Raw genomic sequence first — 14694 nt, forward strand, 5'->3', positions numbered from 1 at the left:
TTGCTCTATCAAAGCCAATTTGGGAGGCACACTATGCACCAGTTGCTGGACGAGGCAGCTGGTTCAGCCTGGATGGTTTTAAGGGGTGTTATGGGCTCCAACTATAGGAGAGGATATTGAGAACTTACAACACACAACATAGGTTAATACACAGGTTAATACACTGGAATAAGGCCATTGTAAAGTGTTACCCTAGATCTAACACCACATTTCCATTACTCAGAACCAGGCTGTGTGGATCTGTGCAGGGCTGCTATGTTATTGTATTGAAAGGACGTGTTTAAATCGCTTTTTGGATTCAACTGTTGGAGATTACCGCTATTTTTGTGAAAATTTGCATTTTCCCATCTCTGGATTAGCTAGCTATCTCCTCTGCTTGAGTATGTCTGCACTGACTTTCCCACTCGTTTCTCACACTCATCTCCCTCCAAAGTTCCAAAGCAGCTCGTAATGATGCATCAATTTTGTTCCAGTCTGAATCAATCTGTCAGAATGATCAGGTTCCACATAGCCTACTGTATGCCAACACAGGCCAATTACATCACGCTAATTACTGGCTATAATAAATCACAATTAATATACAGATGTTTTTTAGGAATTCAAACAAGTAATTAGGTTAAAGTCGAGATGAAACGGCATTTCGAGAGTATCTAACTTCCGTATCGTGACGTATTTCCGAGTGAAGCAGGAAAGACAGGCGGGACATAACGTTGGGAGGAATTTGATTTGAACGTTGAAAAGTGGGCGTGTCATAACACCCGAAGACACACCGAAGTACCATGCTGTTGCTAGCTAGCTAACGCTAATGAATGTTAGCTCTGTGCGCTAAAAGTTGAAGATTGATTGATGGGTGGATGTCATGATATTATTGGTTGAAATTAGTTATGGGCATGCTTACGTAAGTACACGGCATATTTTGTTTTAGAGGAAGAAAACATGATTGAATTTTGATATAAGAATACAAAGAAATTGATTTTTTGTATTTTTTTTGGCATATATTGTTAAATAGGTGCACAATATGACCGGGGATGTGATCTAAAAGGGTTAAAAAGCCATTTTTCATTTCATCTCGACTTTAAGGGATCAGTAATATGGACCCTTTAGTAATATCCAATGGCAGCCATGGGAACTACAACATCAGCAAACGTGTGTCGTCCTCCACCAGTCACACAGCCCCAGCTCCACCAAACCTCTCTCACCCCTCCTTCCCCCTGAGCTACGTTGCTATGAAACTAACAGAAAGTATGACCTGTTTTCACAGCAGACACCACCTAACCAAGTAGTGTTACAGTTCAGGATGTCAAATGAAGAGGAAACGTATCCCATTGCAAACTAAATGTGTAAAACATCCCCAGTAACAGAACTATCATGAAGTCAAGTAACAGATGTTGCGATGCTACGTTATCAGCTAACCCAGAGGTCTAGCAGCTCAAGCTGTAACTAACACTAACCAACTATAGCTATACCTATACTAGGTTGTTTGTTAGCATATTGCTTTAAAGATATTTATTTATGTGCAGTGAAGTCATTCAGTAGTCGTATTTAGTAGTCGGAAAACGGACAGAATTATTGACGGATAGATTTCTATCCATTGGGCTGTTTTGGACAGTAGTCTAGCTTCACTCATAACGGTGCTACTTCATAGAAACAAGTTCAATTCACTTGAACACACCGTTTTATCCTCACATTGGGTTGAAAATAGGAAAGAACGTCTAGTTTCTTCTTTCTCGACATTTTCACAACACAACCTGTCAGCTCTGCCGCTCAGACTAAGCCATCTGCGACTATCATTTGATTGTGCGTTTGTTTAATGTGGCCCGGCTTCCCGGTTGAGTGGAGTTTTCCATTTTTAAGTACTGTGATTGGCCCGAAGGTCCAAACACCGCCCAGCCGGAAAAAGTTTGGTCGCAAAACTAACCGAGCCAGTAGTTTAAGCTCAGAGACGCCCTCTAGAGGCCATCTCATGAAGCGACATCTCACTAAGCGTTACCTGACTGACTGACTAAATGCATGACCTGAATCTGCCGCGACCTGAAAAATACTGAAAACAGAAGAATTGACAGCTCAGTAGATAAAGTATGCAGACAGTCCCTCCACAGCTACATACATTTGTTGCTGGATTGGCAGCCTCCTCTTCACACAGGTCAATGAGGATGTTTGTCTGCTCAGGGCCTCTGCCTTTATCAATGAAAAAGCCCCCTGTGGAGACCAGCGACCCTGAAGCGGTACTGGGGTTGGGTGTGCTGGCAGGACTGCTCATGGCAAATTGCTCCCTTCTGGGTGACGAGGTGGTAGTGTCAGGGTTGCCCTTCCGGTACAGAGACATCAGGGAGCTGTTCATGTGGTTGTTTGCCTGCAGAAGATAAAAGGAGCATGCAAGGGAAGGTTAGTCTTCACTGTATACCATTATGAGCTCGCTACTTGTCCTGCACATCGTTCCCTACCGGGTTCTCCAGAATGTCTTCATCACTGCCAGAACAGTCCTCTGAGATGTTGCTGTCATCACTGTTAAGAGATTTTTTGCATGACATTAAAAATGATTTCAACAACAATGTGGCAGTACAACAGAAAGAAGTACTGATTAGAGCCCAGGAGATAGATATAATTTTCCTGATCCAAACCAGGGCATCTGGGAAGGCAGTAGGCAGGAAATGTAATTTACCCAGTGTCGTTATGCCTGTGCTTGGTTCTCTTAGCCAAGTGCTTGCTCTCCAGATCATTCAGCCCAGACTCATTCCCAATTGCTCCATATACTAAGAGAGACAAATGCAAAAGCAAATCATAAAACGGGGATGGGTTAGCTTAAGTGAGAAATTACAGTTGAAACAAGCCACTATGAAAAACAAGTGCAAGCAAAACCACTGTAACACAATGTAATAAGACATCCCATCTTTTTAGCTTGCTTACCTTTCTCTACTTGAATCCTGAATGCTGTCTTGTTTCTCCTGCCATACTCCATTCTAAGGATACAATACAATCCTTGTCACGGTTTGTGATTGAAATAAATCCTACCGCTACCCAATATGAGGAAAGCAAGAAAAAATAAAATGTAAAAGTTTTTCTTGTAGAGAATTCCAAGGTGGCCACCTGGGTCATTTTCTGTGCTGACTTGGTGGAAAAATGACCATTGTCGGAAAAAAAATTAGTATATACTGTATATTCATTACAATGGCTACATTGCACATGGTAAAACTATTCGTTTTTATTAGGTTCTTGGGAGGAGCACCTCTATAAAGGCTCTGTGTGTGCGTTAGTTTTTGCATGTGCAGTGCGTTTTACAATGGCTAGTGCTTAGAGGAATTACATTATGTGCGCTTTACACCTTGCAGAGCCTTGCATAAGGGAAATATAGTCATGGCTGGTACACCAGAAGTACAGCAGAAGTCACTGGCATGGATGGACAGGGTCCTCAGGGTTCATTATGGATCAATAATTATTTTCTGTGTTTTATATGAAAGTAAAGGAACAATCAGTAATATGGACTCTTGAGTAAGATCTAATGTCAGCCATCTACTGTCAGCCATAGGAACTACAACAACGTCCTCCTCCACAAGTCTCAGCCAAAGCCCCCAGCTCTGCCCAAACTTCTCTCACCCCTCCTATCCCCAGGAGCTAAGGTGGAATGAAATTGACAGAAAGTATGACACCACCTTGTCAAGTAGAGTTGCAGTTCAGAAATGTCAAGTGAAGAGGTAACATATCCCATTGCAAACGGTTATAAAAGAACATCCCACAAAGTTACACAATTATTATACGGTAAATCAAGTAAAAGATGGAATCAATAGCTAGCGATGCTATGTTATCGGCTACCCCAGAGGTCAGATACAGCTCAAACTGTAGCTAACGCTAACCAACTTCATCCAATAACCTTTAGCCACTTACAAGCAACAGTTTGTGAGTATATTGATTGACAGACATTTAATTATGCGCAGTGAAGCTCAGGTTGCCTGATTTACATCTTGATAAAACCAGACACTGGCCCTCATTTATCAATCTAACCTAGAAACCAGCCCAGATCCGAGCGCAGAAATCATCTTACGACAGGCTTTCACGTGTGATTCATGAAACGTCAATCGTCGAAACAATCGTCATTTAAATATCACGCCCCTAGATATTCTCGGTTTAGAGGCCTCGCCCCTAGAGTTTACGACATGGAGATGCGTAATACGTCCAAGAAGAGAAACTTCTCCGACCTCGAAATAGAAACTCTAATGTCGCAAGTCCAATTGTATCACATATCTTTATTGATTTTGAACATGGTACATCATCTTTCCAAAATGAGTTGGTTGCATCATTCAAGTCTCCCTCGAAACAACTTCCCTCCCTCCCACCCGCCCCCCCATGAACTCTGAGCCATCGGTATAGATAAAAACAATGATGATAGTTTACAGAATGATAATAATAATAATAATGAACATAAATTACTTATGTACATATACACATATATCCACATGCATAAATGCATACATATATGCCTGCATATCAATTAACACAAGTCCAATTGAACCAATTAGTTCTATTTGGCAGCCTGAAAAGTGGCATCAAAGGAAGTCGGAAAAATGCAGTATGGAAAGAAATCACTGCTGCCGTCAACAGCGTAGCCGTCGATAATCAAACTCCAGCTGAGATAGAATATTTTGCCATAGGCTACATATTTTTAAGTGATGTGGCTGCATATGCTTAGATGCCAGTCGGAATATATGGTCTAATAACAATTCTCCGACTTAGCCAGATTTACTATGCTGCACCGCAAGTCCACGCTGACTCGAAAACTTGCGTACACGAGTTGAGACTTGACGTGAGATTTGATCGTAGCCTCTGCTCACGTCCAAATTGATAAATGCCAAGCTTTGCGTGGAAATGACCGTACGTTTTCTGTCGTATGTTCGTTTCATAAATGAGGGCCATTGTGCGCGGATGTGTGTGTGTATAGAGCTCAAACCTGGTTAACCTAAATGTAATTCAGTTTTATCACTATCATTCAGCAACAATATTATACTTTCTATGCCTGTTCATTATTACATTCAACACTGAATTCATTGATAACCTCTGGAGAACTTGCTTTCCTGTATGATTTCAATGAAACAGTCGGCAGCACTTAGTCATATCAATGCTTTGATGTGCATGTGCCTCAAGCACATGCACATCTATATTTGATGGCCATATTTGATACACGCAGGTTACAGCAATCAAACAACACATTTTTGATTGACAGGTGTCAATCGCCATCATGATTTATTATTTGTTTGTGACAAGTTATATTTTTTGGTGGCACTGGCAAGAACAATTATCTGGAGCCCTGCACAGAGATAAATTTTTGCTTCTCTTACCTTTTTATCTCCATCATGTAGGTCCGATGATAATGTAGGCTATTCAAAACTTTGTACTATGCACTTACACACACCACGCAGTGAAACACACACCCACGTGGGGTGATATAGTCACTTGCAGTGTTGGGGGTAATGCGTTACAAAGTAACGCCTTACCTAATCTGATTACTTTTTTGAGGTAACAAGTAACTTAACGCGTTAGTTTTTCAATTTATGTAATCAGGTATTAGTTACTTTCTCAAAGTTACATTTCGCTACTTTTATTTTTCTTTCAAATGGTTAAATGTTTAGTTAGTGCAAATAAAAAAAAAAAAAAGGTATTGTACGCTACATGATGTTATTAAAAGCAGACTGTGCAGCAGGCTGGCGGTGTGGTGGAGGCTTGTAGGTTACGACTCGCTTTCAGAATGAGCACAACAATAAACTGCAGAACTTGGAAATATTCACATTACTTTGAACTGATCGAAGAGAAGGATAAGAACATTATTGTTAACTGTAAGTTTAGCTTTCACTATCTAACCTGAAGATTCAAATTGAAAGTGCTTGTGAGCGCAGTCTGCCGTTTATTATTTTACTTTTAATAAAGACTAACTTAGTAATGTAACTAGTTACTATTTAGGGCAAGTAACGAAGTAAAGAAACTAGTTAGTTTCAAAGTAACTTTCCCCAACACTGGTCACTTGTGATTGGTGACTGCTTTAGTCATAAGCCTATCAAAATGCTTTTAGCTTGTTAAATCAATAAAAACAAAGCTTGGGCATGTATTGAAATGCATGGGGGGTGGAGAATTTCCACCAAAACAGTGTATGGGCTGCTTGTTTAGAAAGCTTGAAATCACAGCAATCATTGAGGTAACAGGCATTGATCAACAACACTTGCTAACTCCCGTGTATTATGGTCATTTTGTGCAACGAGCCAGTAAAATTACTGATTGTTCCTTTAACTTCCCTGATTTGTATGAAAGTGTTAATTTATTGGATTAAAGATAGAGATCATTTTTACTACCAAACTATTGGTTCTTATTTTATGAATTAAAGATGTTCTAACTGTACAATGTTAGAACAATGAGTACAATGAACTTGCCTGTACAATCTTTGAAGTTCAAGTGCCATAGCTGCAATGTCGACATATGCACTGCTGCTGCTCCTGAGGTACTGAAAATAGAATTTCACAGTAAACAGGCTCAAGATGACTGGCAGTGTTGTGTTATCAGAAATTCATATGCACCCTCTAATTACTTGTCCATGCAATATGAAAAACAATATGAACACAACATGAAATTCATACAGAGCTATCAATCAAAGATAAAATGCATAACACAATGGTAATTTTTATTTTTTATTCTTGTATTCTCTTATATTGTCAATATATAGGCTAATATCAATAAAGGATCCCATTACCTGGATGGCTGAAAAATTATCTAATGTACTCCATTTTAAATAGTTCAATTTGTCAAACAAATGACTAACCTGTATATATCTAAAGTACTTTGTGTCAAAGATAACATAACTTAAAGATATAAACAGTGCTACACTGTTCTGTTTGTTGCTTGCTTTTGTCTACAAGGTGAAGAATAGAAATGAGACCCCTTTTACAGAGAAATCTGCTTTTCTGCCCCGCTACATCTCTCTGTGCTGTCAGGGGTAGAGCGAGGGGAGATTGTCCACTAGTTAATCGATCGCACATGGCGTCGTTCTCTCGGATGGATAAAAAATAAAAAATGCTAAAATGGGTTGCCAAATATACTTTGGCGGCCCGCCCAAGTAAAGTCTATGTGTGGGAAACACTGTATTGTAACGGTACTGACTAGTCTATGCTGACAAAAATTATTTCTACTGGCAAATAGTTACAACTAGACTGAGCTAGCAGGCCTGTATTTTGTGTAACAGGTTTGGAATTTATCAAGTTTGGCCAATGCAGAAACCCAGCGGTCTCTCTCTCCCTCTGTAAACGTACTGACTAATCTATGCTGACAAAGAAATATTTTTGATGGCGAATGTTTTAGTTACAACTAGATTGAACTGGTAGAGCTGTGTTTTGCATAAAAGATTGGGAATTTATTATGTTTTCTCCTCTCATGCAGGAAGGAGCAGAGGGGGAGGAGGTTGATTTTTTTGTTGTGCGCTTTCAAATTTTTGCTCATGTCTCCAAAGTTGCATACCCCAGCTTTAAGGCCATGTACCCATTAAATCCATTACCATTTTCATATAAAAGTAAAGAAAACCACCTCTCCTGTTTATAAATGCCTCTAACAAACCAACAATTTATTACTTTCTTACTTGCATACATACTAGTTATTAGGGGTGTCACAATTCTCCAAATCCACGCTTCGATTTGACTTTCGATTTTAAGGTCATGATTCGATAGATTTCCGATTTTAAAAAAAAAATTTCAGCACTGACGGCTATGCCATTGTTAGACTATCGAGTCTTGATTTGTAAAGATCAACAGATCATTGGTTTTATGCCCTGACAACTGTCATTTACATTTTTAAATTCTTCTTTAAAAAGATGGTATCAAGTGTGATATAACTGCCATATTTGTTTTTGGAATGTACCACACTAAGGCCATCTGGTCAAATTTTTTCAAAGTTTTTCCATTTAAAAAAACACAACTTTCCCTTTAATTTGGTACCAAATACATGGCAAGGCGATTCAGGGCGTCTCCTTACTTCAGAATCAAACGTCTCAGTGTCACCAGATATACAGTATTTTCAGGTTCCGGTTCATCGATGACAACTTGAAGTATATAAAACAAAGCTGATAACTTGATTTTCAGTTTTTGGTGCTTTTTAAACAATTTAAAAATGACGGGCGCTCTTGGGCGCTATAGTGAAATATAGAATGGGCGCTCTCTAGCAGCTATGCTGTGTCATCATGGAAATTTTTTTTTTCTTCAGACACGTGCAAGTAGGCAGGGGTGGAGAGAAAAAAAATACTGGGAGAATCGCGAACCTGCTTGTGATTTCGAAGGTCGAAATCGAACGCTCATTTCGATCGATTTTCGATTTAGAATCGAAATCGTGACACCCCTACTAGTTATTATTCCAGCCAATCAGATAAGTCCATGTCAAGTTATGGGTGACAATGTGCAAGCACTTCCTGGTGCCCTTGTCGAAAGTCAAGCTAAAACTTTGCTGCTGAGGTGGCAGAATATAATTTTAGGTAATTCTGGGTGTTTCATACAGTTTCTTGTGCAAGTACTCGCTATGTATATAACATTTAGATATGAATGTTTTCATGTATAGGCTAGTTATGACACAGCACTTTAATAATCAGTATTCCTTGCCAAAGGGAAAGATGTTATTTTTTAGCATTAGCAATCCTGCCACATTTCATAGCCAATATTCTAGCTGCACAACTTAGTGTACTGCAACAATATAATACTAAGTATTGAAAACTTACAAATTTCAGTGCATTTTGTGTTATTGTACTGTTGAATCAAGCTTGCATAGTTTTTTGCATTTATAGTATTTGTAAATATTTGCATTCATTTAACGTTGGCTTAAAAGGGTGCAGTATTACTAAAATCGTTCTGCCCATATAGGATATGAAAGTAAATAAAATAAAGTAAAAATGAATAATAAAGTAAATCGAAATGAATGCCTGCCAATATTAAGTTGAGAAAATACAGGAAATTTCCAAGCTCATTTGTTCAATCAAACCCCATTGAACTCATAATTTGTGCAATTTAAGGGAAATGAGGAAATATACTCTTACCTGCTCCACTCTCTGTCTGAGCTGGTTGTCCAGCCACCCAACACTTCTGTTCTTCATGTATCTACTTCTGCTCACCTGGGCAAAGTAAGGCATTCAGACTTAAGACCCAAATGAGAAATGCTCCAGACTCTTAAGGAAAAATCCACCCCAAAACTGTTAAATCCACTCAGTAGAGCGTATATCCAACACTATGCAATTGTCGATATATCTTAGTACCACGTCACCAAAAGTTAATAATTTCTTCCATGCCCCATTACCAACTTGTTTCACATCAGGAGATGCACACATGACTATACCTGAAATGGGATAACAGATGCGCTGTTCAAATTGTAGCCACTTATAATCATTTATATATGGCATATGGCCAATTAACACTATATGGCCATTAGGGGGGCCTTCTAACACTGTAAACTGTAAGTTTTGGAAAGATTTACATTCTAAAAGGTAAGATTTTATATTTTTAATGCAAATACTTACAAACAATATGATTTACTCGTGTAACAGAAGGGGGTTCAAGGACCCCAGAAATATTGTCAGATTGGCAAAATTCGGTCTGCAAACATTGCCTAAATGAAGTCAAAGTGCCGCAAAGATTCGATAAACACGTTTTTTTTTAATGGAACGCCTCAGGACTGGCACCCGCGCCGGGTAGTGCCACTCGGGGCCACCCCCCACGAAATCACTGACGTAAGTAGAAGTAATCGAGGCAAGTTAGGTAAAGTGGGTACAACAAAACGGTAAGTTACAACTCTTATGGGATGCATTGAACATCACAGATTGATTATAAATACCACTGTAGAAGTATCCGAGGGTGGAATTTCCATTTAAGACATCCGGCCACATGTGGAAAACAACCAGAAATAAGCCCCCTGACCCAGTTTGCCAGCTTGCATTGAGACTTTCACTCATTTCAGTCAAAGGGGAAATGTCCAGCTTCCAACGTAACATGACAGACGGACAGGTGTGGTTACTTACCGTGCGAAACACTGATGCATAGCCAGACTTTGACCAATCCTTGTTCCAAACTGACCGTAAACTGTGTGCTTCTAGGTAGCGCGTTTTCATGGAGCATCTGCTCTGCCGGAAGCAAAAAATATAAAGCCGGGTTACGTTTTCCAAAATAAAAGCGCTCCCCGACTCTGTACCGAATCGCACTGCTGCTAGGGAATTACAATTTTCTCCTCATAGTCTCAATAACAAGAATTATATCCATATAATTAACGGGTGTGCATGCAATAAACATGGACATAAACACCAATCATCATAACTACGAGAGGCTATAGGAAATATGAGATGAGTGTGTCCGTAAAAGCGCATTCCAGAAATTCCATGCAGTAAATTCACGATGATTGAACAATACTGCTATGTTTTTGAAATACGTTATAGTGCTTTATTTTTAATAATTGCAGTTCTTTTTGCCGTTTTGCTACTCAAGCGCGTTGGGCGATGTGCCTATAATATTTAATATCGTGTAATGACTACGCCTCCGTTTCCCTTGTTTTTTTTTTTAGAAATAAATGACACCGATTTGGGTCCGTGCCTAAACTGTAATTCATCTGGAATTGTTGATGTTGCATATTGGATAACGTGTTATATGGCTGGGTCCTTTTCCTTGTACCAATACGGTAAATGTATATTGACAAGAGAGATTTAATTCTGCAATGGAGGATGATTGTGAAAAGGTATCGCGCTTTGTCTTTTTCGTTATCGCATTTCTTGAAGGAGTGCAATGCTCGCAATGGTCTAGCCCCGTTGGGACTAACACCACACTTCGTGGATGTCAGTCCCAAGTCCTTCTCTCCAAATCCTTACTGGCAGCAATCTTTGCGGAACTTTGTCATCATTTAGGCAAGGTTTCCAGACCTAATTTTGCCTTTCTGACAAGCTTTCTGACGTCCTTGAACACTTTTCTGTTACACGATTAAAACGGGGCTCATAGCTCCGTTGGGACTGACACCACACTGCGTGGATGTCAGTCCCGGGTCGTTCCCTCCCAATCCTTTGTCCCGTTAGCTATCACATCGTTAGGCAAGGTTTCCAGAGCGAATTTTGCCATTCTGACAAACTTTCTGGCGTCCTTGAACACTCTTCTGTTACAAGAGTAAAACATTTTGTTTGAAAATATTTGCAATAAAGTATAAAATCTCACCTTTGTGTGGCTTGTCTGAGTTGTTTTCATTCGGGTGTCATGGCTGCCACTCTTCTTCTACGCTCTGGGCGAGCTGGAAAACCTCTTTGCTGCCCTTAGGCCGCTGGAACCGCAGATGCAACGCAAGTGTTTTTTTCCAGCGGGATATTGGCCAAAGGGGGCAGCAAAGAGCAGGTTTTCCAGCTCGCCGCAGAAGAAGAGTGGCAGAGTGACACCCGAATGAAAACAACTCGGACAAACACAAACCATGGGACAAACCACACAAAGGTGAGATTTTATACTTTATTGCAAATATTTTCAAACAAAATGTTTTACTCTTGTAACAGAAGAGTGTTCAAGGACGCCAGAAAGCTTGTCAGAATGGCATCCTGCCCATTCTAATGTTTGGTCAAACAAAAAACGAAACCACTTCACCATCTGCTCATAATTATGAGATACTAAGTCATACTATTGAGAAACAATTATCACTTGATGACTGAAAAAACATAAAAATGTGCCGGATTTTTTTAACAGGTGGCGGAAACGGGCTTCCATACAACGGGGCCAGGGGGCTCATTCATAAAACTTACCGGCAGGTTTTGCGTGACGTTAGGAGCAGATAAGTCCATAAGTCACGGTAACGTGAAATAGAGAGCCTAAGTCACCTCCCCTTCCGCTGTCCCCCATGGGACCTTATTTCGGAAAAAATATGTACGGTAGTCAACGGCGAGAGACAAATATGTTTGATCCCGTTTGAATTGTGCCATGAATTACACATATGATGTTTTGTCAATTTAAAAGATAATTTTGCAAGTCAAGAAAGTCGCAGTTTCTCGTAAAACAGTAAAGTAACGTTTAGTTTTGTGTGAAACCGCTCAGTGAACTACATCTCTCGTCTCGCACAATAACGTTATACGTCACCAACACCAACATGGAACGAAACATACGAAACACACAGGCATCGCGTTAACGTTAGCCCCCACTGTACTAAAACTATCCTAAACCAGTTTAAATCCGTTCTTACCTTCCAGGTTGTGTATACTACTGCTATCTGAGAGGGACTTAGCTTCAGCGGCTCTGGGTAGCTTGTGGAGAGAGAAAGTTATGACGTCACTTACGCGACTTTTGGGTGTGTAGTCTTTCTAATTACGTATTTTCACAGTCTATAACTTCAACAGTGTTACGACAAACTACGACTTTCTTGACTTGCAAAACTATCTTTTAAATTGACAAAACATCATATGTGTAATTCATGGCACAATTCAAACGGGATCAAACAAGTATTTGTCTCTCGCCGTTGACTACCGTCAGTGCCTGAATTGGACCAAAAAAGGTGCCAGTACCCTAATTCAGCAGTTGCATGACATGAGCATCGCATGTGTCTTGGACATATTTATATACGCATATCTTGGTAATTGTGACGACCCCGCCTCTTTTGACTGTGGGCTGGCTGCTTGTCTTTGTTTTGTGTTGCAGACGCCCAGTAGGTGTGGTCGGGTCGTCTATGGATTGGGAACACCTGGGCCCGGTGTTCCCAGTCCTATAAGAGTGCACCCCACTGGTTCCATGGTGAGAGAGAAAGGGGAAACTCTGCTCCTTACTCTCCACGCTCCCCATTCCTGTTCTGTTATACTTTTGACATACAACACTTCACTCACTATTTTATCATTCATGCATACACGCTCTCACCACTGATTCACTGACTATCACACCCCATAGCATTTTTTGATATTGTTGGTTGGTTGTTACCAATAAATTATTGATTATTCTGTAACTTTTTGTGTCACCTCCTATTATTTGTCATGGTTCTTGAGCCGGCCATGACAAATTGGGGGCTCGTCTAAGTCTGGTTCCTAGGGATTTTTGTTTGTGTGCATTTAATCAGTTGGTTTCTTTGTGTTGGAATGCGCACAGGTGCTGTTGATTGTAGGGGTTTCCCAGGCAGTCTGAATGGTTGGAGTTGTGGAGCTGTTTGACCAAGGGAAGGTAAGTGTTGACATGCTGGGCTGTAATTGTTTTGGAGCTAAAGTTATTTTCCCCTGTTAAGCATAGCAGCGTTGCTCCTTTGAGCTTCGCTGGTTTGTTATTTTTTGTAGTGTTGGGGTGAACGCGGTTAGAGCTTTGTCTCGGGAGCATGTCCGTGGCTGTGGGGGGTTGCCAGATACTGGTCACTTCTCCATACCAGCGGTCTCTAGTGCATAAGTACCCGCCGCAACTAACCTCATGAAGACTAGGGGTGAGTTAGTTTAGTATTTGGTTAGGCAGATAGAGGGGACGCTCCTGTTTGCCTTTATTTTTACAGCCAGCGTGTTGATTATATTGCGTTCCATTGGTCTGGGTTTGTAAAATGGCTCAGGTTGAGGTTTTTTTGAGACTCCATCAGAGTTGTTTTTGGATAACTGCACAAAGGAGCAGTTGTTAAAAATTGCAGACCACTATAAGGTTGAAATCAGTGACAAAAGGCTCAAGGGCGCAGTTAAGTCTATTTTAAAGGCTAACTTGTATGAGATGAATGTGTTGCCAGGTGAAGTGGGAGGTGTTGATGAGGATGCTGCTGGTTTGTCTTTGCAGATGGGTCAGAGTACTGGTTTGTCATTTGAACAGCAGAAGGAGTTACTGTTACAATTGGAACATGAAAAGTTAAAGCATCGGGTTGAAGTTGAGAAAAATGAGAAGAGGAAATGTGAAGTTGATAAAGAACTGGCTTTGGAAAGAATGAAGTGTGACACAGAGCAGGCTAGGATCACTTTGAAGCGTGAGAAGTTGGGTTTGATCAGAGAAGGTAGGTTCAGCCTGGAAGCTGGTGAGGGGCTAGGTGGAAATAGTTCTTCAGGTGACCGCTCCTCTTCGCGTTTTGATCTGGTGAGTAATTTGCGGCTTGTTCCAAGGTTTAATGAGAGGGACCCTGAAACATTTTTTTCTCTGTTTGAAAGAGTGGCTGACGCTAGGGGCTGGCCTGATGCTGATCGCACAATCATGTTGCAGTGTGTACTGAGCGGGAAGGCGCAGGAGGCATATTCAGCTTTGTCTGTGACAGATAGTTTGAGTTATGCATCAGTGAAAGTGGCTGTTCTTAAGGTCTATGAGTTGGTTCCCGAGGCTTATCGCCAGCGGTTTAGGAATGGTAGGAAGGAGGATAAGCAGTGCTATCTTGAGTTTTCACGCGATTTGCTGAATACTTTTAATCATTGGCCTACAGCTTCTGATGTGGAAACTTTTGATGATTTGTGTGATCTTATTGTTTTGGAACAGTTCAAAAACGCAGTTCCCAGCCGTATTGCCACATATATAACAGAGCAACAGGTAACAACAGTTGGGGAGGCAGCCGCGTTAGCAGATCAGTATGTCTTGACGCACCGCAGTGATTGGGGAAATGTGCGTAGTGCCGGTGGCTCTAAGGATAGTGATGTTGGGCATGGATTTTGGTCTGTGGCCTCAGTCAAGCCTGAGGTGGAAGTGAAGGTGACGAATTTGCGTGACATGGAAAAAGTATGTCACTACTGTCGTAAAAAGGGGC

General features: G+C 40.7%; 1 protein-coding gene across 4 annotated transcripts in view; it reads right to left on the reverse strand.

The window, feature by feature from the left end:
* The window catches only part of nvl (nuclear VCP like), a 31937-nt gene extending 21862 nt beyond the window's left edge, over positions 1 to 10075 (reverse strand). For 3 of the 4 annotated variants that reach the window (XM_078288712.1, XM_078288710.1, XM_078288709.1), the window contains exons 1-7: positions 9346 to 9453; positions 9050 to 9124; positions 6414 to 6484; positions 2908 to 2960; positions 2663 to 2753; positions 2445 to 2505; positions 2108 to 2353 (exon numbers count right to left, since the gene is read on the reverse strand). In XM_078288712.1, coding sequence (XP_078144838.1) covers positions 2108 to 2353; positions 2445 to 2505; positions 2663 to 2753; positions 2908 to 2960; positions 6414 to 6484; positions 9050 to 9124; positions 9346 to 9396 — 648 coding nt within the window. In that variant the 5' untranslated portion in view covers positions 9397 to 9453. Of the gene's footprint in view, positions 1 to 2107; positions 2354 to 2444; positions 2506 to 2662; positions 2754 to 2907; positions 2961 to 6413; positions 6485 to 9049; positions 9125 to 9345; positions 9454 to 10024 lie in introns of those variants that run through there. The other variant, XM_078288711.1, reaches the window with a different exon arrangement.
* Between the last annotated feature and the right edge of the window lie 4619 nt (positions 10076 to 14694).

The sequence above is a fragment of the Centroberyx gerrardi genome, chromosome 15 (assembly GCF_048128805.1).
Source record: "Centroberyx gerrardi isolate f3 chromosome 15, fCenGer3.hap1.cur.20231027, whole genome shotgun sequence".
Taxonomy (NCBI): domain Eukaryota; kingdom Metazoa; phylum Chordata; class Actinopteri; order Beryciformes; family Berycidae; genus Centroberyx; species Centroberyx gerrardi.